This window comes from Belonocnema kinseyi, chromosome 5 (genome assembly GCF_010883055.1).
Source record: "Belonocnema kinseyi isolate 2016_QV_RU_SX_M_011 chromosome 5, B_treatae_v1, whole genome shotgun sequence".
In the NCBI taxonomy this organism is placed as follows: domain Eukaryota; kingdom Metazoa; phylum Arthropoda; class Insecta; order Hymenoptera; family Cynipidae; genus Belonocnema; species Belonocnema kinseyi.
In genome coordinates this window covers 2,382,005-2,406,311 of record NC_046661.1, presented here as the reverse complement: position 1 = coordinate 2,406,311, position 24,307 = coordinate 2,382,005, and the positions used below count along the sequence as shown (strand labels likewise).

At 37.1% G+C, this 24,307-nt stretch overlaps 1 protein-coding gene across 2 annotated transcripts in view; it reads right to left on the bottom strand.

Moving 5' to 3' along the window:
• LOC117172318 (coatomer subunit beta) overlaps positions 1-24,307 on the bottom strand; it is a 135,305-nt gene that overhangs the window by 63,407 nt on the left and 47,591 nt on the right. For both annotated transcript variants that reach the window (XM_033360100.1, XM_033360101.1), the window contains 3 exons: positions 23,882-24,279; positions 3,391-3,724; positions 2,997-3,285 (listed from right to left, as the gene is read on the bottom strand). In XM_033360100.1, the coding sequence (XP_033215991.1) occupies positions 2,997-3,285; positions 3,391-3,724; positions 23,882-24,249 (991 nt within the window). In that variant the 5' untranslated portion in view covers positions 24,250-24,279. The remainder of the gene's footprint in view (positions 1-2,996; positions 3,286-3,390; positions 3,725-23,881; positions 24,280-24,307) is intronic.

Here is a 24,307-nt window from a genome sequence, read left to right as displayed (position 1 = left end):
AGTAATTTTAGTTTGTATTAACCAACAATTTTAGAAAAAAAGCAGAACGATAAATAAACAAATTCTTAATTTTTTGAAAACATAAGTCGTCTTTGATATCCTTGAAATTTTTGAAATAATTTGAAAGTTTAAAAATGTTTGGAAATGTTCGAAATGCTTGTGAAATCTTTGAAATCTGGTGTACATGCCTTTTTAAAATCTTTTAAACCCTTGCAATCTTTATGAAATGTTCGAAATCTTTGGGGAATTTTTGTCAAATTTTTTTTTAATCTCTTAAAACATTTGCGACATTTTTCTTAAATCTTTTTGAAATCTTTTTTGCTAGTTAAAATTACTGAATGCTTTCAAATCTTATTGAAATCTTTTTAAATCTCCTAAAACGTTTTGAAACCTTTTGAAATTATTTCGAATCTTCGAAAGATTTTGAAATCTTTGAAATCTGGTGTGTTGCATACTTGTAAATATTTAAAATTTCTTGAAAGTTTTAAAAACGTTGTGAAATTGTTCTGAAGTATTTGAAATCTGATGTAAAAGTCTTTCATAAATCTTTGAAATCCGTGAAATCTTAGTAAAATGTTAAAAATCCTTCTAAATATTTAAAAATATTTGAACTATTTTGAAACCTTTTGAAATTTTTAGAAATGTTTTGTAATCGAAAGCCGAGTGGTAAACCCCTTTGAAAAATCTTTGTATTGCCATGACTCATTCTAATTCTGAAACTGAATACTTTGGCATTCTATATTAGCGGAGACAAAATAAAAAATTTATAGAATTATTCACAATATTAAAGTCTGTTAATTGCAATCTATAAGATAATTGGTAACGTATATCAAAAATGGCTATAAATGTATTTATTTATTCTGTAATGAGAAAAAGATAGGTTATATCTTGAAAAGGTGTTGAGTAGCAAGATTTCTGTTAAACGTGATGTTTCTTTCATAATAGACTAAAAGATTTAAATTATTTCTCGCATTTAAATAAATAACGGTTTTTGAAAGGGGAAAAATTGATTTAAGGATCTCATGAGAAAATCAAGGTTATTTTCAAGTTTTCCATGTTCAAAAAAAATTCAAGGAGAATTCCAGGTTTTCAAGGTTTTCAAGGTCGCTAGACACCCTAGGTGGTAGGAAGTAAGTAGACGATGCTCCTAGGCATGGATAATACGTATTTGTAGCGATCATTACAGTTCCTTGTTAAAATTGTGTTTTCTGACTAAAACTTAATTGAATAACTTTATTTGAACGAATCCGTGCAGTACTTTTTTCAATACAAATGATTACTTGCTTTGCACTCTGTTCTCCTCCTGCAACAATGGACTTTTAAGCTTTTTTGTGCTAAACTTAAACGTATGGTCCTTCAAGAATGAATTGAGGCTTTTGATACACCTGAACATTGAATCTCGGGATGGAGGCGAGCAGATATCGGGTACGCACAAACTACGGTACATGGAAGTGTGTGATTCATACTATGGACTCAGGACAAAACTATTTCGGCACAGCATTGTTCCCACTGAAAGACGTGAACTTATGATGGCGCGCGACAATACGCGCCAACTCTTTATCGGAGAAACAGAAGTATTCTGGTTTGACATATTTACGGGTAACGCTTACCAAAAACTATTCAAAGAAGAAACCTTCGTTATAAAATCTAGTCAAGAGTAGCAGTAGAAAAAATCTTCCTCCACTCGAGAATCTTAGTTGACGTCCTAAATCCAGCTCGTGATCCACCAATAGTGAAGCCTATGAAGTTGATTCTTTCAATATATATTTTTGATCATTTGAATTCTTGAATGGAAACGGTTTAGGGCATTATTGACTGTTTGTAACTTTCGCAGAGGACTATATAAGATAGTATTATCTACATATCGAAAATAAAATTTCACATTAAATTCCAAATGAGTTAATTTCATAATGAAATAGATCCTTTTCAGAAACTGTTTATCATCTAATCTAAAACATAATTTAGTTTGATCCCAGGTGCTTAACATTCGTTTTCTAACTCATTAAAAAAGCATGATTGAAAATATTGCAACATCTCTCCATGTTGGTTAGTCACACTTGCAATTCTATGGTTTTACATATAAGGCTCTATACGCGGACTAACTTTTTAAATAAACTTAAGGAAACTCACATAATAATTGGGGATCGTACGTTGTTCTGAGGTTGATAAATTATATAATACCCTGTTGTTCAAAAGAAATATATATTTGGTTAAAAATATTTATTTTTTTGAACGGAGAAATGCTCCGAGTGAGTAGACGGATGTCGACAAGGCCTATGAAGCGAGGGCGGATAGCATAAGCGTCTTTGAGGCACATTTTCAGACATACATAAAATATTGATTTTCCCAGTATATCAACCCCAGGACTATGTACGGCCCCGAATATTTGGTGACTTGTTTTACTTTATTCTAAAAGTGTATCCGCTCATTATATATGGGCCCAGGGCCGTCCATGAATAATAAAAAACACCAAGTGTAAATAGTCAACACCTTTAAGAAATTACATTATACATTACACATTTATGAGGAACTGTTTTCTCACTCGAGCGCCAAAGTCTGTTCCTTTCACTCCGAGCGAAGCGCAGTAGGCCGCACTTTTAACTTCGAGTTATCGCACTCCAGTAACAAAGCAGTTTCCGACTGCTCTACAGTAATACTCTTTTATACTTTCCTTTTATAAAGGTTAAAGATTAGGGTTATACTTTTTTGTTATTATCTCGAGAACTGCTAGAGCTATCGGAAAATCGAGGTGGTAATTTGGTTCTGTATTTAAAATACTAGATAATTTAACTTTAATTAAATTAATTTAATTACATGTAGGCAACACGGTTCTGAATAAACAAGCTAAAAATTAAATTAACTTACGCATAAACCTACTAGGAAAGAATTAGGTAGTTGTAAAAAAGGAAATGGAAGGAAAGTGCAATACATAAAAAAGTTAGGTACTCCACAGTTCAAACGCGGTTAGTAATTAAAATAAATATGTTTCTTCTGACCTAGAACGCGAAGAATATCCATGACGAGATCCTGAATGACTCTTTCGTGCGAGGGACATTCCTTCATCGCAATCAGCCTATCAAGCACGATGAGTTTGACATTGTTATCACTCTCCTTAACAACAAGTTCTATATAACATGAAGCAGCAGCTTTTATTGCCGTCGGTGCACTAGAAAGAGTAACTAAAGTGCCAGCTGCTTCATATCGAACAGCAGCACTTGGTGAGTTTAATAAACTATAAATACACCTGATAAAGCGTGCACGCTCAGGAGGATTAGCTAAACACACCTGCAAATACATAATAAATTAAGTTTTGAAATAGTTTTAATTTTCTCACGTTTGCATTGGATTAGGTTTCAGTCTTGACATAGACGAGCCGAACGATCTAATTACCTTGTAAATTAGTTCCACAATAACGAGTTGAAGGATATCGCCAAAGCTGGGTACCTGATCTAGACAAGCAGTCAAATATGCCAAAGCTCTGTTTTGGTCAGCGTGCAAAAGCATCAGAAATGCATTTCTCCTGCAGGACATGTCCTGCTCCCCCTCTAAATACTTAGCGATTAGCTCCGGAGCATCTGGTATTAGAAACTCAAAATTGCGATAAATGGTAAAAATCGCAAGAACTACATTACGTCGAACATACGAGTGTCTATGCTCTAAGCACGCTATTATCGCTGGCATCAAAGGCTCGAGCAATTCTGGTTCCTTTAACTTACAGAGAAATCTGTAAAAATAATAAATTATTAATTGTTCAGATAGAAGGTGTTGACATTAAAAGATTAAAAAAGACTAAATTTAGGCTCAACTGTCAGTTGAAAATATTTTATGCAGTTTTGCTTGATCTGTTTAAGCTTTCTGTGGGAATTCTAAGGAATTAGTTATAATATGAAGTTTAAGCATCCGCTTGAATAAAGTTTGACGAACACACTTTCGTCAAATCAACTTCTAAATAATAATAATAATAATAATAATACTAATACTAATAAAAATAATAACATTTAATAACGTGGAAAGACTTTGTAAATTATTAATTTATTAAATGTTATTAATAATAACATTTAATAAATTAATAATTTACAAAAACTGTCAACGCTTCATCCACTTCCCAAGTCGAGCGATGATTTCCTAGCGGTAAAATAATAAAGCATTCTCATCATGAACAAACAAGGATAAGTAGATTGATACCGCATTACGATGGGTACCTTTCAAGGAGACTCCTTCAGAATTCGAGAATGACATCGAAGCAATGGCTGAGAGCAAGTCATATAAATATCTGGGTATTTTCGTATCTAAGGGTATTTAGCATACGACAGTTAAGAAAAGCCTAACGACTGCCTTCATCGCAAGCTTTACATTTATTCTGAAAAATTCTCTTAAGTCGGCAAATAAATTCAGGGCAATGCACACTTATGCCATCGCTGTCCTTACGTACACCTATGGGCTCATCAAATGATCAAACACCAACCTTGAGAGGTTAAACAGGATCGTTCACGTATAAATAGCAAAACATCGAATGCACCAGCATAATTCGGTATTGGGAGGGTAGTTCTACAACAACATCGAGGCGGTAGGGGCTTTGTACATGTCGACCGAATATACGCACAGACATAATATTGTGGCAGTCACTACACGTCATTAACTTGACCTAACCTAAGACTCTACATTATTGACATGGCATTCGACAACAATGTGAAACATGCATATATTAATCCTATTGTGATGTCGGTTACAGTGCAAAACAATGTGCACGCAAGATGCACTTAACATCTCGAACATTTTGTTAGTTAGTACGGTATTGACAACAGCTTAGAAGTCATTTTTACAAAACACCGTTCGCATTGTAAGAAACTTGATGGTAATTCTAAGAAAGCCTTCACAGTCGATTGTAGTCACTTCCAAAGCTCGCACTCGCGTAAAAGACGAGCTCCAAACTACACCATGCTCCTAATTTTGTACCTGCAACATCATCGCGAAGGATTTCAAACATCGTATTTAATTATTTATAAAATCTTTATTTGATTAGGCTCTTGACTTAGTTGCTATTTTACCCTTGAGAGTGAAGTTAAATATATTTAACTCGTGCAAAAAAAAAACAGTAAAATATTTCTTTAAAATACAATTTCCATACACGTCCTCGAAAAAGGTGACATAACGATGCTGTTGCAATTAAAACTACTGTAGCGCATCCGTCGGCTAAAGTGGATTAAAGAGAAAGATATAAGTAATAGAAAGTTGTGGATTATGCTAATGTTTTAGTCACGTAGAAAACTTCTATTTGTTAGACGCCTGAAGTGATATCGATAGCAAAGATTTCCCACACTATGTAACACTTAAATCAATCGTGCCCTTTCCCAATTAGATTTCGCAAGGAAACTCGGATCAGATGTTGATATCTTTTCTCGTTTGCTAAACAGGGTTCACACTTTTCTCACAATGGGGCTGGATCCATTTTAGAACTTTCATTGTAAGGTTCTTGTATATTGGCTTTTTCTATTGACGCAAAAAAAACGCTTTTGCAAAAAAGTTGATTTTTTTATATCGAATAAAACCATTTTTAAGCCAAACATGATCGATTTTGCTTCAATATTTAACAAATTAAAATCGATGCATTTCTGATCTGTAGGAGTTTTAGGGAAAACATTATTATCAGAAAAAAATCTTCGCTTAGGGGCTGCAACACCTTGCAGTTAGTGGGAAGGCTTAAACATGTGGTACAAGGAGGTTAAGCAGACCTTGGCCTGCTGGTGTATGGATACCGACATCCAGTTTGGAATCGGGATGGGAATGGCCCACGGTCCGTATAACGACTACGAAAAAACCCACCGTTGATGTGGTGACCTACGAACGGTTATTTATTGAGTGTCTTACTCAATTTGGTATCCGCCCTAAGCCATAGGTGTAGATTGACCGTGCCCGTGAAAATTTGGGGCTAGTAATCAGTCTTACCCTTGCACGCGGGGCTCTTGTGGGTCGAACTTTTTATTTCCCTAAGTCATTACTATAATCTTCCCCAAAAGATGCAAATTTCCAAAAGACCCTTAAAACATACTTTGAAATTTATAAGTGGGGACCCATCTGGGAGTAACCCTGGCGACAGTAATGCCGATAGTAATACTAGCAATACGATAGTCATACCAGACTCGATGACGACCACGCCAACGCAATTAAAGCGGCATTAGAGAAGAAAATCAATGGGGTGAAACGTGGAGAACTCATGCCAAGATTTGAAGTTTTCCGAATTAAAAATGATATCCTTATCGCCATCTGCTTTCACGAAGGCTCTCGATCTTGGCTCATTGAAGCTGTTGGCGGATTACAACCTTGGATGCGAGCTAAGATCAAAGTGATCGACAGGAAAGACCTCCCAAGGCCAATAAATTGCTAGTTTAGATCCCTAGTTTATTCGTGGAACCAACGGCAGTACTTAATACAATAGCAATCTAAAACCCAATAATTTAAACGGAGAGAGGATGAATTTGATATACCTCTTTCAGTCTGCATTCCAGCCAGATAAACCTTCACCATGCTAAAGGAGCACCTACTATCTTAAGCAGACGTTGGACAGCGGGACAAGCGGCTTTGCATTAATACAAGAATCTTGAGCTTGCAATACAAAAGTTAGAGCATTGAGTAACAAGACCGGAACAGTCATTTATGATAGTTCCGTAGAAACACCTAGAGCAGCAATTGATGTCAAGAGGCGATATTAAATTTATTGGATTACCAATTGTTGCTTTCTAGAGACTTGGTGGCAATAAAGATTGAGCATCATTTATCATAGCAAGTTATAACAAGAAGATACAAAATGCCGTAAAGCATTCAAAGGACTCATTGGAAAGTAGCTAGCCGTATTGTCACTTATTACAAAATTATATTGGCACTTAAACAATTCAAACAATTCTACAAACTATCTTATCCCATGTGAAGCAGTGTAACGCCACCAATTATACAAGCGTGTATTACCGATCTTCTGTGAGTCTGAGCCTAACTATGGCAACTGTACTACGGTCGTTAAGATAGAAACCATAAGATACTTACAGTGTTACCATGGAGGGATAAGAACTCGGAGGATACCGATGCTCGATCATTGAGAAACTGAACTTGCAAACTGTACCGTTATAAAACACTTATAGTTAGGATTATAATCATACGAGTATATTTATACTTTCAACACTTTAAAACACTGCTTCGCAAATGCATTGAACTTGATTTTTTGCAAATACATCAGAGCGTGCCTTTTTCGAAGTCCCCAGCGTATATAAACCCTAGCACTACCCTTGTAATTTGCCTTTAGCCTCAAGCAGTTGTATCGCAGCACCATCGCTAGTGAAACGTGCCTGTGCATCTTTCCCAGAACAACTCTCCCTCTTGCCCTTTCTTCAAAGAATAGGTAAATGTAAGTCAATATTTTGTAGCTATCAGCCTGTTCGATGACCTTTATAATAAATATATTGTTAATCTGACCATCATCTCTCTCTCTCCCTCTCCCTAGTTGTTAAGATAGCTATTTCGGAGGTACTTAACAGTATAAGTCCTTCTTAGATACTTTGCACGGTCCCTTTCGGGGCAAGGCATAGTTCGAAGTGCATGATAGGCGTCGGTATACTTCGCGCGATCGCAAGCTCTGCCATCGTTAATAAAACTACGAAAATACCATGAATTGACCTTGTATGTACCCTTTCTAGCAAGATTGTAAAAGTGAAGAGGTTAAAACAGCAAAAATCTAAATTCATTATTTGAACTTAAAATGATAAGAATAAATCACAACAGTGAGGAAATTGGAAGTAAAAGGGAACAAAAGGGGTATAACCTAATTAATTCGAAATTTTTTTAACCTTTTTGCAATTTCAATCCCTTTATTCGGTCTTAATATTCCCAAAATGTAAATTTCTGCAATGCTTCAGCCTATTCAAACTGTGGCATGAAGACAAGCTACAATACGCCACACCTTTTAATTGCATGTATCATTCAGATTCCTAAGAGTATAGGAAAGCAAGTTAATTCCATTGTAAGAATCTCTGTTTCAGAAATTGATCACTCGTGGATGGAAATACTACAACAGAATTAATATTTTCAAGTTCATTCAATTTTTACGACAAAAGAAAGTTAAAATTTCAGCTTCAATTAATAGACACAATCGACATCTTTCTATTCGTTATTAAACAAATTAACTACGTCTAAGGTTTACTGCCTCTTTCTACTCGACGATGACAGTCGGTCGCTGAGTGACAAGCATACGTTTACGATCAGACAGTTTACTCTAATTTTTCGTTGACATTTCATGCATTAGTTGCACTGGTCTAACCTTTATCTCTTTTTCTACTGAACTATGAACGCAACTGTCAGTCAGTAATCAAAGCGCGTTTATAGAAAACTTTAGAAACAAATTATCTGTTTGCAGAATCAATTGACTACAAATAATTCTCAAAAGTAAATGACTAACTATCTATCCCAGATTTTAGACAAACAGAAATCCAAGCCAATAATATCGATTCACACAAACTACTTTAATGTCAACGTGGGCGAATTATTTAACCCTAAATTCTAAACAAAAGCCAATTCATACGAATTTATCTTAAAAATTAAAGCAGCTTAATTCGTTGCAACTTATGCTTACATCGAGTGAATAAGTTCTCTCTTCTCTTAGAAATTCGCCACAATTTTACAAAATGCCTGACAAATTCAATCAAACTCAATTCGCTGGCGATATCAATTGCACCCTTAGTGAATAAATTATAACATCTATGGCCGACTGTTTCTCCATACAACAAGGGGTTGCAAACATCCCCTGTTATGGCAGAATATACTAGTTCATACAAGATACTATAAACGGCGAATCATCAGTGTCATCCAACTGTGAAAAGCAGTATCTTCAGGCGGTCGTAGCTCGGTTAAAAGGAGCGGCACCAGAAAGAATTATTGGAAAAACTTTCATAACACTCGACGAGTTAATTAAACACCTAAAACAGCGATTTGCACCCCGTAAAACTTACTCATGGTATTTACATGAAATCTCAACTATTCGAATGAATCGAGAACGAAATGTTTGTGAATTCTTCGATAGAGTTACTTGCCTAACATCAGGAACTCGGTCAGCTCTTGAAGATAAATATCTTAATGTTGGGGAATTATTAGTTCCACTCAACCGTAACTGTACATCTTTTTTTTTAATGAAAACTAATTGAATTCCAAAGAGGTCTGCGGGGGGGGGGGGGCGATTTTGCTAAAAAAGACACTGTTTGTTACGCAAGTTTGTTACTCACGTGTTTCCCCGCGAAATAGAGTGAAATTAATGTTTCCTCAAAATCTAAATTTTACAAATTTCCTAAAAAAATTAAATAAATAATCGCCTCTGTATATATAAAATGCATTTTTTCTGCACAATCATTAGATTTGCCTTCAAAAATGAAAATTCCATGACAAAAATGGACAATCAAAATATTTAATCCACTTTTTTGCATAATTGTTCAATTTATCCCTAAATTAATATTCTGATGGAGAAAACTGACGTTTGGCAATATTTTTCATTTTTATTAACAATTCTGATCAACAAATGCATTTAATAGACGCTTTTAAATAGGAGAAATCTCTTTCGTGATGAAATGTTGATTACATCATAAAAAATGAAACTCCTACAAAATATACTAACACCCAAAACATTCAACGTCTAGACTCAACACCTTTTTCGAATATTATAAACAATGAGGATGAACGAAATCATGAAGCTGAACTATTTTTGGACGAAAAATTCTGGTATTCAGCAGCGTTGCCCATTCTTGTCTCAATCATCTCATTTTCCCGACTTTCATTATTTACGACTCTTGAGTCGTAGGAATTTCATTTTTTATTATATAATCAACATTTCATCAAGAAAGAGATTTTTCCTATTTGAAAGCGTCTATTAAATGCATTTGTTGACCAGAATTGTTACTAAAAATGAAAAATATTGTCAAAAGTCAGTTTCTTCCATCAAAATATTAATTTAAGGATAAAATGAACAATTAAGTATTGCTTATAACAATGGTAAATATTTTTATTGTCCAATTCTGTCATGGTATTTTCATTTTTTAAATAAAACCTAATGATTGCGGAGAAAAAACGCATTTTATATATAAAGAGGCGCTTATTCATTAAATTTGTTTATGACAATCAAAAAAATTATACTTCAGTGCTTGATTTGAACGAAACACTAATTTCACTCGATTTCGCGGGGAAAAACGCGATGAAAAGAACTTCCAGGCTTCAATGAACAGCAATAATCGATTTTGTTCATACATTTGTTTATAAAAATTGAACAGATTGCACGAACTTTCTCTAAATTATTATGATTTGTTAATCTATTGTAAATCTATCAGTTTTTCACCATTTTGAGGTCAAATCAATTAATGCTACAGAATAGGCAGCTCAAATATGCCAAATTATGGTTTTTTGCCATTTTGCAACTTGAATAACAAACAAAAAGAGAATTCTTAAGAAAATCGCCATAGACAGACCTCTTCAGAATTTAATTAGCTTTAAGTAAAAACAAAAAAGATGGAATAGGATGAAAATTGTAGGCTCTGGATCATTGTGAACCACAATTTTCTAATTCACCGCGCTGTGAGACGCCGCCAATACTGAGACGAAAGAAAAGCGTCAAATGAGGACAGAGAAGTAAAAACGTCACACAAGAATACAATTGGTTATTAAATACGAAAAAATTTCGATGCAAAATTTAATTTAGAATCTCGCCCGTAAAATGTTCATCCCCTAGATTTAATAAAACGAAAGCATAATTTTTAGTTGACGCGGGAATCGATATTAATGTTATAAAACTAGATCCCTTGAGCAAAGAACTATCAGTAAATGAAAATGAATCCATAGAAATATCGGAATTTGCTCAAACTAAAATTTCCGCTATAGGCACAATAAAACTACCCACAGAAAAATCCAGGTTGCCTTTTCACGTTGTCTCTCCAGATTCTCCTCTGAGTACAGATGGAATCCTAGAAAAGAAAATACCTCTGAAAACGAAAATTTAATATAAACGACACGAATGAATTTGAGGTAGATAGAGAAACGCAATTCAATCAAAGTTTAAATTCACTCATGGACCAGGCTGAAAATGAACCAAATGAACCTAAAACTCAAGAAGTATTACACGAAAGAACTAATGAAGAAAATAAAATTCTAAGTGTTTTAGAACAAACAGAATTTCCTTCAAACGCAAAATCTTCAATAAAACAAAAGGGTGAGGAATTATCTCAAGCAAAAACGTCCATCAGTGAATAAGACTGTAAGTTCGAAAGGAAGCTCCTAATGTGTCCTCGAAGGATTTACATTTTTCTTGTACTTTCTTCCCTATTCCTTTATCACATCCCGAACACACTTACTTGGTGATGGGAGGGGGCCTACAGTTTAAAGTGGGTTCCGAACCACCAAGAGCAACAGCTTTAAGTACTTAGAGAAAACCTTTTTCTCTACAGGTACCGGTCCCACGACTCTCCAGAGATGAACAACTCCCTTGCTAGGCTAGTGTTCACCGCATGGGCCGCCGCGGATCTTCCAGAGTGCGAAGCGGGAATCGAACCCGCAAACCGACGGAGTGGATCCAAGACCTACGCTTTAGCCCCCACGAGCATCGTGCCACTTATCAGACTGTAAGTTATTGACAATAATATCAATTCCATGTAAATCAAACGATCCGAAAAAATATATGTATAACCGAAGGGTTATATATTCGGTACTCCATGATTGCATTTTGTAAATATTTAATTTAAGATCATTTGATTTCGCCTAGTATTATTTTATACAATTATATATGTATACAACTACCGTGAGGACTTTGCGTTCTTGGGCGGGAAGGCTCCAGAGTCTCTGCATCCTGTGGCGTCGTCGAATAGGATTCGCTGTCACATCTCTTTAGCGACGCTTCTACACTCCAGAGACCTTCATATTACTTCGTTCAGGCTGATTCTGGTTTTTTTTTCTGGTATTAGTACTAATAGTACTAATTTGAAGGGCGAATTGACTACAAAATCTATAAATAGATAGGCAATTCGGCCCAGTTTGTCGTACCGTTGAGAGTTTAATATTTTATCCTTCTAACGTTAAGGGCTATTCTTAATCTAAAACTTGAGAATAGATCCAGGGCGAAATGACCACAAAGTCCGTCAGTGGACAGGCATTTCCGCCAAATGTACATTATATGAGAAAATTTACAATTGTTAACGCCTATATGTTTCTCAATATCGTTCGAAGGTTGGTGGCAAATCCCCCTGGGGCAGCAGTACGCTCCCATCCGCCAATCATCGGCCAAGAATTAGCCATCCCTTATCGGCCTCAAGACCTGTGGTTCGGATCCAACATGTGGCAGATCTCGCTCCTAAGGGAAACGGTCAAACGGCTAGAAGGAAGGTTGTGAGGAGAAGCGACAACAGCGAGGCAGATCAGCGGCGTGTGGCATCATCGGTTTCTCTATTGACTGCGTCTCAGGCAGTAACACTTGTAAGCTCGAGGTGTCGACCGCAGTTTATATAGTACCTATCTCAACTTTTTTTCAACATCTATTTCTTTTTAAGGTAGGACATTAATCTTCCCTATAGTGATTCAGTCAAGCCTTTTACTGTCTTTTTTAAATAGTCCAAGAATTATAATAACCCTTGGCTGTATCGCTATGTTTAGTGAATAGTTCTTAAATAATGGAGTACCGACTAGTGATTTCCTCTCCGCTCCATGTTTCCTTAATTTAGTGACTAATGGATTATTTCACATATTCTACGCCTGTTTTTTTTTAAATGTCAGTACCGTCTGTGACCTCTGTCTCGACCCTTTTCTCGCGTAACTTCCCGACCTTGAGCAAGTATTTTCTCGTTTCTTTGTCATTTATTCATCCCGCTTGGTGATAATGCCGACGCCAACCCTCCCCTCCTTTTTCGTTATCTTCCCGGCTAACCAACACAGTATAGAATTTCCGGTATTACTTTATTTCAGTTGACCCTTGAATTTTTTCTGGATTTTGACATGTTTGTGATAGTTGTGTATTACCTCAATGGGTTTATTCCTCTCGACCAGCTATTGTCGTTATCTATCCAACTCTCATGTCCCCTGTCCCGAGGTCTGCTTCGGCTGGCATTTTCACTTACTAATTTTTATGTAAATTTATTTTAACGACCCCCCCCCCCCCCCCTTTAACAAGTAAGTCCTAATGAACATTTGTTAAGCCGTTTGTTGATTTTCATTTAAGCAACCTCCCCCTCTATCTAACGACTGACCTAGCATATTTTAAGGCATTTTTTGAGATTTTCGTTTATCTTATCACATATCGTAGGCCATCGCATCCTATTTTTTTATCGTTCTGGTTAAATTCAGGCTAGAACATCCGAAAGTTTTTGGATATTAGGATTTCAGGATTGCCTTTATAAAGGCTGGTGCCCTAAGGTACGTCTGTTTTTTTATATTACCCTTGTACACGGCCTATAGGACCTTATTTAATTTTAAATAAAAATGGCCGCGTGACAATGTATCAACACTCTCTCTACACACAAACACACATTACCTTGATTAGAGATTTGTTGGGCTAGACAGTTGTGTCTTTGAACTAAAAATAATTAAAAATTGAGTGGGTCATTTTCAAACAATCTACTTAGATTATTTTCCTTTCCAAATATAGGCAAAGAAACAATCTAAATTTTTTATTTATTTTATTACTCGTTGAATCAAACAAATGTATTAATTTAAACCTGTTGAGTCAAGGAAATTAATGTCTTGACATCTGAGAAAAATTATTTTGAGTAATGCATTTAGGAAGTTTGATTTTTTCAATTAATACAATACATGTGTCTGGCTTACATACGGATAACTACTTTGGAGAAATAGTTTCCTGATACTGAACAATGGGACTCAAGCGAAAACTGTTCAAAAATTAGATGGATTCGAAAATACCAAAGTCAATAAAAATTAATATCTAAAGAATAGGAATTCGCTAGTAAGAATTTGTAAAATAAATGCAAATGAATTGATATAAATTTACGTTAAATATAAAACAAATTTTCTAACAGTGAACGCATTGAATTGTATATGGAATAAAAATTAATTATAGGAATTTTCATGTTTAGCACGTAACCATACAGTAAAAACTCAACCAGGGTGTCTACTAAATTTTACCCACGAAATTCCCGGACAATTCCCGCATTTTCCCCACTTCCAGCGAAACAACATGGATTGTTCTCGTGAATGTAAGGTCCTGTTTTCAATTCCCAATGGAGAATTACACATTCACGTGAAAAATATTTGAAAATTAGCTTCCCAAAGTTGCCCGTTTGGTCTTGACACATTATTTCAGACAAATTGTATAGATGCGCTCTGAAATGCTTATTGTGCAGTGCACGTTAGTCATATCGTAATATCGTAAACTTTCGTTATTTCACTGTTCTCTTAGCTTCCACTAACGGTATAAGCATACATCTGATCATTAAAGACACGTATTGTTTAAACGGTAACAAAATATCGACTTAATATTTAAACAAAATGTGTCATATTGTATACTATTAAATAAAGATTCAGTGATATATGAGATATAAGGATAGTCAATAATCGGATATTAATAACATTATTTCATCAAGTGATTTTAAATATTATAAAATATTGTAACTATTTTAAATGTAGAAGAATTTTCAGTGATATAACATACCTCTCATAAAATTGTAAAAACGTTACTTTTCCAGATACTGAACATGGAGATATAGAACAGCGAATTTATTTAACCCGAAAGGAATTATTTGAATTAGTCAAAGGTAAAATTTCTAGGGGTGCTGAAAATTGCTACGTCGTTATCGAACGTTCGTTTTCCAAAAGCTCTCCTGCCATTTTATATCCACCATTTTTTTCCAAACCAATATTACATTCGTAATCAGCGAACCCGAAACCTCTAAATGATCCTTCTTTTCATAGAAAAATCAAAATTGGTGAGAATCGTCCGCCATTTTTTTTCGAAAACCAATATCAGGTTCATAATCAACGACCCCAAAAATCACCGAGTAAGAAAATTCATCCCAAAATGATGACATTTATTAATTATGGCCAGCTTTTTGGGGATTTTGACCACTGTGTGGCGGGAAGCAAATTAGCGCTGAGAAGAATGTCTAAGGCTATGTGTAAGTTCTCTTCTGCTGATGTGAATCAAAGTTGGTTCGCAGCTCCGATTTAAATAGGCGAATAAGTTTTCAATTAACACTAGGCCCGTCCATTGATATCTGCAAAACTCTCTGATGATTAATTTGTTCGAGTTCAGCCTTAAATCCGTCAAGAAGATCGGTAGCTTTAGTATGATGAAGAAACACGAAACTTTAATACCGAGAAGTTACTTGATTTTTTTCATGTCTCAAAAACGAATATGCAAGTCCATTTGGTTTTTCTGTGCTATTTTATTTAAGCTCTCGTCAAAACCGACGACAATATGTTCGAGAAATATAATTTGACTTTGGAGATGTTTTGGAAATACGGAGTCATATACTATGGTGTAAGATATTTTATCCTTGTGTAACCTCATATTCAGAGCAATTTCACTATCAAGGAACATTCGTTTGAAAATAAAAGAGTCAATGCCTGCACTTCGCGAAGAATTGTGATTCATGACTGTTTGCAAACACCACAAAGACTCAGGTTCCGTCGCCTAATCTTTAGAAAATTTGAAGCCCTTAAAATGCGTTATCAAACGTGAGGAATTTCTATTCGATTCGTAAAGTAGAGAAGTAGTAGTTTCATATGCGAGTGTTGGAAAATTATTAGTACTTGCTGTTGAACAGAGTTTTGAAGTTCCAGAGCTTTGCGATAAATCCATGGAAAAAAAGGAAGGAAGACTGACAGAATTCTCAGCTAAATTGAATAATTTCTCATGTCTTTTACTTTTCATGTGGCTTTTAACGGCAGTACGAACCATAGATTCGAATAAAAAACTTCTTTTACAAAGCGTACAAGAAGCATGATTCTTCTGCTTATCTTCTTCAAGTCATGTAAAATCAGGTTTCCAAGCTCGTTCGAAAGTAGTTTGCCTCGGTATTGTAGAAAATGTAACTGAGATGAAAATAATCATCATATGTCTGGAATTTATTTAAAGTCACAAGCAGTAGGATTGATTAACTGAGTCGTTTCCGAATAAAGTCCGCATTGTTAAAGTTCGTGAAAAGAACTGAAGTGTGGATTAAGCAGCTGTTTTAGGGCCTTGTATCGCACTACCGCTAGTGGAACGTGCTTGTGCATTGTTTTTACAGAATTCCTTAGTTGTTAATTAAGTGTATTCTCCAATAAAGTGCAGTGTTATACGTTCGTGAACAAAGAACTCAAGTGTGGACTAGGCAGCCGTTTTAGGACCTTGTAACGCACTGCCGCTAGTGAAACGTGCCTGTGCATCCTTTTCACAGAACTCTCTCTCTCTCTCTTGCCCTTTCTTCAAAGAACAGGTATATGCAGGTCCATATTTTGTAACTATCTATCTGTTCGATGACCTTTATAATAAATATGTTGTTAATCTGACAATCTCTCTCCCTCTCCCCCCCCCCTCTCTCTCTCTCTCTCTCTCTGAAACTTGACACAGTTCCCATAGAAATGAAAAGTGACAAACGTACCCACAAACAAAAATAAATAATGCAAATTATCATTATAAACGAATATGCGTTGGCATATTTTTGGCGTGGGGTATGTCTTTAAGGCAGCCCTATACATTGACCGTGTAGTTGTATGCAGTAATATATTTTCTTAGATTCCGCGCCAGTGAACTAATCCGAGAGTTGGCGCTCCGATCAGGACAGCTGACATTTATATTTAAATGCATAGGAGAAAAGCATAAAATAATAAATAGCTGGAAACTGTTTCTAAATTTTGATCGAAAATATTTTTTTAGTAATAACAAACGCAACCAACATTAATCATTCTAAAATAGTTCCGGAAACTTTTGAATATTTATTAAAATAAGTAATTATAATCAAAATAAAATAAAATAAACTACTAATATAATCTTTTTTATTGTTATTTCAGAGTGGGCGTTTTAATAAAAGAAAAAATTCCTGGTCATTTCCAGATTTTCAAAGAAGGTTTCGAACTCTTGATGCACTAAGAATAGTTGATTCATGGTCTACGGGGACTGGACTATCAGTCAATCCGAATAAGACGGGTGCAGTTGTGTTTACCAGAGTGTATAAGTGGGGAACTACGGGTATATTGAAACTGGGGAGACAAAAACTCGAGATCAAAGGGCAAGCCAAATATCTAGGAGTCATCCTGGATAAAAAGCTGTCATGGAACAAGCACTTGGAAATCAAGTGCAAGAAGCTAGTAGCGACTATTTGGCTTTGTAGAAGAGCCATAGGAAAAACCTGGGGCTTGAAACCGGAGACACTTATGTGGATTTACACAGCAATCCTGCGACCCAGACTAACCTATGCGGCAGTCGTCTGGTGGACCAGGACTGGAAAGAATCAGGGGAATGATTCTTAGAGGTATCACTGATGCCTCGAAGTCGACACCCACGATGGCCCTGGGGGCACTAATAGGATTAGAGCCCCTCCATCTCACCATACAAGCCGCGTCTGGTGGACCAGGGTCGAACTATCTACTGTGAAGACCCGACTGGAAAGAATCAGGGGAATGATTCTGAGAGGTATCACTGATGCCTCGAAGTCGACACCCACGATGGCCCTGGGGGCACTAATAGGATTAGAGCCCCTCCATCTCACCATACAAGCCGCGGCTGCGAAGGCGGCCTAGAGACTAAATATGGCAAACGATAGCAGTATCTCGACAGTTATGCGGATACCAAGTGACATCACGAAGAGGCCGACACTGAGCATGCCCAGGGACAAAATGTCCACTTGCCACTGCCTCTTCGACAAGAAATACCAGGTTAGCCTGTCCATAAAAGAGGAATGAGCTAACGGTGAGGCACACTGCCCAGTGACGGAGACAACTGGTTTACAGATGGCTCCAGGAATAAAAAGAACGCTGGAGCAGGTATATACCGTAGAAGGAACGGAATGGGCTTCACAATTGCGATGGGATCTTGCGCAACAGTTCTACAATCTAAGATCATGGTCTTGCTCCAGTGCGTCTACAAGGCAATGGAGTACGGCGGGAAAAGAAACATGCGTATCTGCTCAGATAGCAGGGCTGCTATCACGGCTCTGAATGGAATGACGCCTACGTCGCTGCTAATATGGGAGGGCTTTGAGGCACTGAATAAGCTAGCGGCAGAAAACTGAGTCACTCTGCTCTGGATCCCTGGAAAGAGTGACATCAAGGGCAATGAAATATCGGACAGGTTAGCAAAGCTGGCAACAAAGGAAAATTTTACTGGGCCTCAGCCATTTGTATGCATTTCCAGTAGGTCCGTCACTGAAGATATTAACAGTTGGCTGACCGAGGAACATCAGAATGAGCGGGATGCGGTCTCTGGCTGCAGACAGGCTAAAACACTCTTGGGCTCAAAACTAAACCCTCATCGAGCGAAATAAATTCTTAAGCTCGGGAGGAAGGAAGTCCAAATCCTAACAAAAATGTTTATAGGACATGGAAACCTCATGTACCACAGACATAAGATAGGGCTTGAGGAAAGTCCCCTCTGTCGTCTGTGCGGAAAAGACAATGAGACTTCCACTCATATCCTCTTGTCACTGCCCCGCGATTGCGGGGAAACGTGTAATATTGTCAGGCAGTTTCTGCATCAGTGAGTCGGAAATATCGGCCAACAGCGTGGCCGCGGTCCTCTCTCTATGAAGAGAACTTTGGGGCCACGCTTAAGGCTTATAAGAGGATGCAACGGGACCACCCAAGCGTCAGGGGCTGTGACTGTCTCAACCCAGAATATATAATAATAATTATTATTATTATTGGGAGTTTGGCAACTCCTGTAATCCAGCGACTTGGAAGCATTTTTTGGGTTTATTATTATTATTATTATTATTATTTGATAATAATTATTATATTAATAATTATAATAACCGCGTTGATGTCGCGGTTGGGCTTGAGCTCTCCTCTCATGACTTTGACGGCAATGTTGGAGGTAGCATTGCTACTGACAGGGTTTCCCATGCCAAATAGGCTGATAACGAAAAGGAGAGGGACTAAGTAGAACACCAAAACCCATAAATGAAAAATGGAGAATATTTTGAACATTGATCTCGGGGCGCCCATGGAGCCACCGCTAGGGGCCACAGCATGCGGGACGGTGGCGATGGTGACCAGCGAGATGGTCCGGCAGATTTCACTAATCAAACAGCTGCCCAGCAAGAACATCTGCGACAAACGGTAAGCAGTGGAACATCAACTGTGCCTGCTGAGGATGCTTTGGCTAGAACTAGCTATTTGCAGCCAACCACCTCGACAGAAATACCGTGGGAGAGCATCAATTGGGATAGCACAATGAAAGAAGAATTGGTGCGTCTCTATTATGAAAGTACGAAGTTTAAAACAAACAAGGAAAAAGGATACAATTTAAGAACAAAATTTGCTGCAAAGTATCCTAATATTCAAAAGGTCGCACTAAGAGATCTTGTCGCTAAGGTGAAAGACATCAGGACTAATCTACATGTTACAGAAGACCGAGCAATGGAGATTAAACAACAGGTTGATATGGCGTGGAAAAACGACGGCAATGAACATCAGTTAGAGAAAGCCGCGACAAACGGTCAAGCAGGAGCAATTGATGTTCTTCCTCAACCTATTGATGATCCAACCCTACCACATCCTCCAGAGGTGGATGACCTTATACAACCAGAGGCATCAACAGAGGTTCAGCAACCAAAAAACCGACGAAAATGGACATACCATATGAACAGAGATTTTGTGCGCCTTTATTTTTTGGCAGAGAAATGTGGGCAAAGTGTGAGGAGAGAACATCATAGACTCTTCTTACTTAAATACCCAGAGCTAGCCACAAAAATAAATGAGCAGAATCTGGAAGATCAAAAACGCTCAATATCTGTAAACAGACTGCTTTCGGCTGTGGAAATAGGTGCTATCAAAATGGAAGTAGAACGGCAGCTTCCTATTGATGAACTCGCCTTGGAAGATGTGGATAACGAAGACTTGATTGATGCTGAAGGCATAGGTGCTAGGGGTAATGAACATCATGCACCGGATCCATTAGAACCACATCCGGATATTACTAACGATGATGTGGATAGGGAAATATCAGAAGAACTACAGCACCTGGAAAGGAATTTTGGTCATGCTTTGCTAGAGTTCAGATATGTAGAACCTACACTAAGGCATTCTCTGCCCAAAATGAACATCACAAATGATCTGCGTGCACTAATAGCACATCTCGACAGCAAGGTTAGAACCGTTAGAACGTTGGGCCGGAAAACTAGGCCCGCAAATGCAGTTTTTGTCCCAGCAAGGGATCGAGATCCACCATGGAAGATCAGGTTCGATATGCACGTCAGCAAAATAAGGTGCAAACTGGGTCGATCAACTACATATAAAAAAGGAAATAGAACCAGAAAGTTGCTGAACCATGCTACTAAAATCATCCACCCTCCGCACATCGAGGCAGGAACACCAGCAATATTGGATGAAATTTTAGACTCTCAACGACAGAGACTTGATGTTCTTACTACCAGACTGCGTCGGTTCAAGAAAAGTAATGCACGAAGGCAACAAAACCAAAACTTTCAGACAGATGAAAGAAGATTCTATCGTAAGCTTCAAAGGAACTTACACATGGCATACATTGACTACAAGCAAGCGTTTCCTTCCATTCCGCATGACTATTTGCTTGAAGTTTTAAAACTTTACAAAATCTGTCCACGCATTATTGACTTTCTAAGCCATGCGATGAGGCTCTGGGGTACAAGAATCAAGTATTTTGATCATGGACAACCAAGGATAACTAGATCAATGCGCTTTACGACGGGTACATTTCAAGGAAAATCCTTCAGCGCACTATGGTTTTGTTTAGCATTGAATCCATTTAGCAAAACACTAAATAGCATGTCTCATGGGTTCAGAATTTATGATAATGAGGATGGTCATCAAGTGACCCATCTTCTTTACAGGGATAACCTGAAGCTGTACGTTAATTCAGGCCAGAAACTGCAGCAAGTGATCGATGTCACCAAGCAGTTTTCCAAAGATATCCACATGGAGTTCGGACTAGTTAAATGCAGAACAGTGCATTTAATCAGAGGGGAATGAGGGACCGCAGAGTTAGAGAACGAGTTCGAAAATGACATCGAGGCAATGGCTGCAGGCGAGTCATATAAATAACTGGGTATTCTTGAATCTAAGGGTATTCAACATACGATAGTTAAGAAAAGCCTAACGACTGCCTTCACTACGAGACTCAGATGAATTATAAACAGTTTTCTCAACTCGGCAAACAAAATCAGGGCAAACAACACATATGCCATTCCTTTCCTCACGTACTCCTTCGAGTACGTGAGTACTCAGCGATTAAAAGCGTAGTTCTACCACGACATTTAGGGGGTAGGGGCGTTGTAGATGTCAAAAAACTGTGTGAGTCACAAGTTATACAGTTGCGTGACTATTTTAACAGCAAACGAAATGTTGCGCTTTACAGTACCATCTGTCAAGCGGATCTTGATTACACGCCCTTAAATTTGTCCTCGGATGGGGCCTTGAATATCAGGGCAGAAACCATAGAGGAATTAGAAATACAATGGAGGCAGAAAGACATCCATGGCGAGTACCCCAACATATTAGATCTAAATGAAGTGGATAGTGAGGCAACCAATATTTGGCTAAGAAAGGGTGTTCTGTATCCAGAGACGGGACGATTCGTCATTGTGATACAGTACAAGATTGTCAGCACCAAGAATTATCGCAAACACGTGTTACATCAAGACGTGGTTGACCGGTACCGATTATGTGGAGATACCAACGAATCCATCGAACACATTATTGATGGCTGTCGCTTAATGGCTCAGAGAGAATATACGCACAGACATAATGATGTAGTGGGCATTATACACAACAACTTGCCCTAAACCTAGGTCTCTTAATAGAATGGATGCCCTTCTATAGATACATTCCAATGTCCGTTTTAGAAAGCGAAAATTACATCTTGTATTGGAATGTTACTATCCAAACGGATCATTACATCCGGGCCAATTAACCTGACATCGTGATGCGAGAAAAAAGGTGGAAGAGACTACATAATGGACATTGCTTGTCCGCTCAACCGAAATTTGCAATCAACCTATACAACCAAGACCCACAAGTATAGCGAGTTAAGGCATGAAGTAAAGACCATATGGAGGAATGTGAATCATGCATCTATTCATCCCATTGTGATTTCGGCTGCAGGCAATGTGCAAGCAAGGTGCACTGAACATCTTGAACATTTAGGAGTTAGTACAGTATTGGCAGCAGCTCAGAAGGCAGTTTTATTAAACACCTGTCGCATCATAAGAAACTTTCTTGACCATCAGGAAGCGAGCGACTAAAAACCCATGGAGTGGCAGATGGTAACTCTAAGAAAGCATCCAGAGGTGACTATTATCAACTCCAACGCTCGTGGCCGCTTGTAATTGTATACCTACAACTTCATCGCAGGAGGTTTCAAGCATTGTATTAAATTATTTAAATTAATTTATAACATTCTAATATCATCAGTCACTTGACTTAGTCCGTGGCTATGAAGTATAAACGGGTTTACCCGAATAAAAGTTTAATAATAAAATAATAAAATTAAAGATATAAGCAATAATTGGCTTTTCTAAACACACAAACACAAAAACACACCTTAACAAGAAGTTGTCTGCAAGCTACAATTTTATTACCATGATTATAAAACTTCAATAATCACATCTTATTTTACGATGTCCCATATGCATCAGGACAAAATAAATACACTTGAGTCGTGGTACTGCGAACATTTCGCACAGGTCCGCCATCAATAGTGAGAATACATGAGGGGATCCCACTCCTCCGTCTAGTTACTATGTTCAAATATGTGTAGATGATACGTGTGTCTATCTGTGTGCGCACGTGTCAACTGTTTACATCCTGAAAGTTTGTAGTGACGATTTGTATCGTTATTATTAAAATTATTTGAATGAAGAGAGCGAAAGAAACTTTGAAAGACATCACAAATATAAAATCTTCCACCGTAAGTATAGAATGTACTTGATTATGAATTAAAATTACAGTGAATTGTACATTTGATGATACCATAAAATATAAAAATGAGTAGTGGCTAAAAGTGAGTTATAGCGTCGTTCTCACTATCGGGGGGGGGGGGGGCGTACTCAATAGCGGGAGTTCGCAATACTGAATTTCACAGTACGGCAACTCAAGTGTACGCAATTTCATCCATTGGTAAAAAAATTGTTAGAAGCTTGACTTCTGAAATACAGAGCAAGGTACATATTATTGGTAAGAATGGTGTATTTATATACAAGTAAGGTCAGGAAAACTGTGTTGACAAATAACGCTAGTCTAGAAATAGAACAAAAAACTTTATTCATTTAGTTTTTTTTTTAGTGAAGCTAAATTTTTCCAATGCATTTTGGTCTGCTAAACATGAAAACCATATGAAAAAAAACGATGTATGGATTGGTTTTCAAAATTTTGTACGCTTATTTTCCTCTAAAACAATTAATTTTAAATGTTTAAGATCATTGCACCTCAAATACTAAATTTATTAAGGGAAATGGCATTAATATTCGTCGCAGCTTGTGTCAACTTTGCCTTGATACTTTTTGCAACCAGATTGGTCATTTCTAACTGTAGTTATCGTTCACAGAGTAAAGCCATCATCGACATTTTTTTTAAATTCATATTTCGAAAACCAATCCATAAAAAATGTTCAACACAATTCTCAAGATCGAAAAGATTGTCTGGGAATAACTATTAGAAAGTAAATGGAAGAATTTTATGCGCATACCTTAATGTGGAACCTCTGACAAACTCATTAGGATGCTGAAGATCCTTTCTATAGGCATCACACACTAGAATCATTTCTTGAAGTAATTTTCCATCCGGAGAAGTTTTTGGCACGATCTCCCAAAATATTAGAAGAAGTTTCTTTATCATATGATCTTGAAGAGGTAAAACAAAACGAATAATCGTCATCAGAAGACCTGGAAGCCTTTCTCCACTAAGGATCATATGGATAGTTTTCTTGAGAGCATCGACTTTAGTGTTGACATCGCCGTTTTCAAGATCTTGCTTTAACTGAAGCTCATTGAATGGTTCAGTGTCGATAGCTATGTTAATTAGAGTATAACAAGGTTGTTCTGATATAGTGCTCATTTTGATGCGGTGATGTCACTCGAGGTCTTCCTGTTAATTCAGTTTATAGTTTATGTAT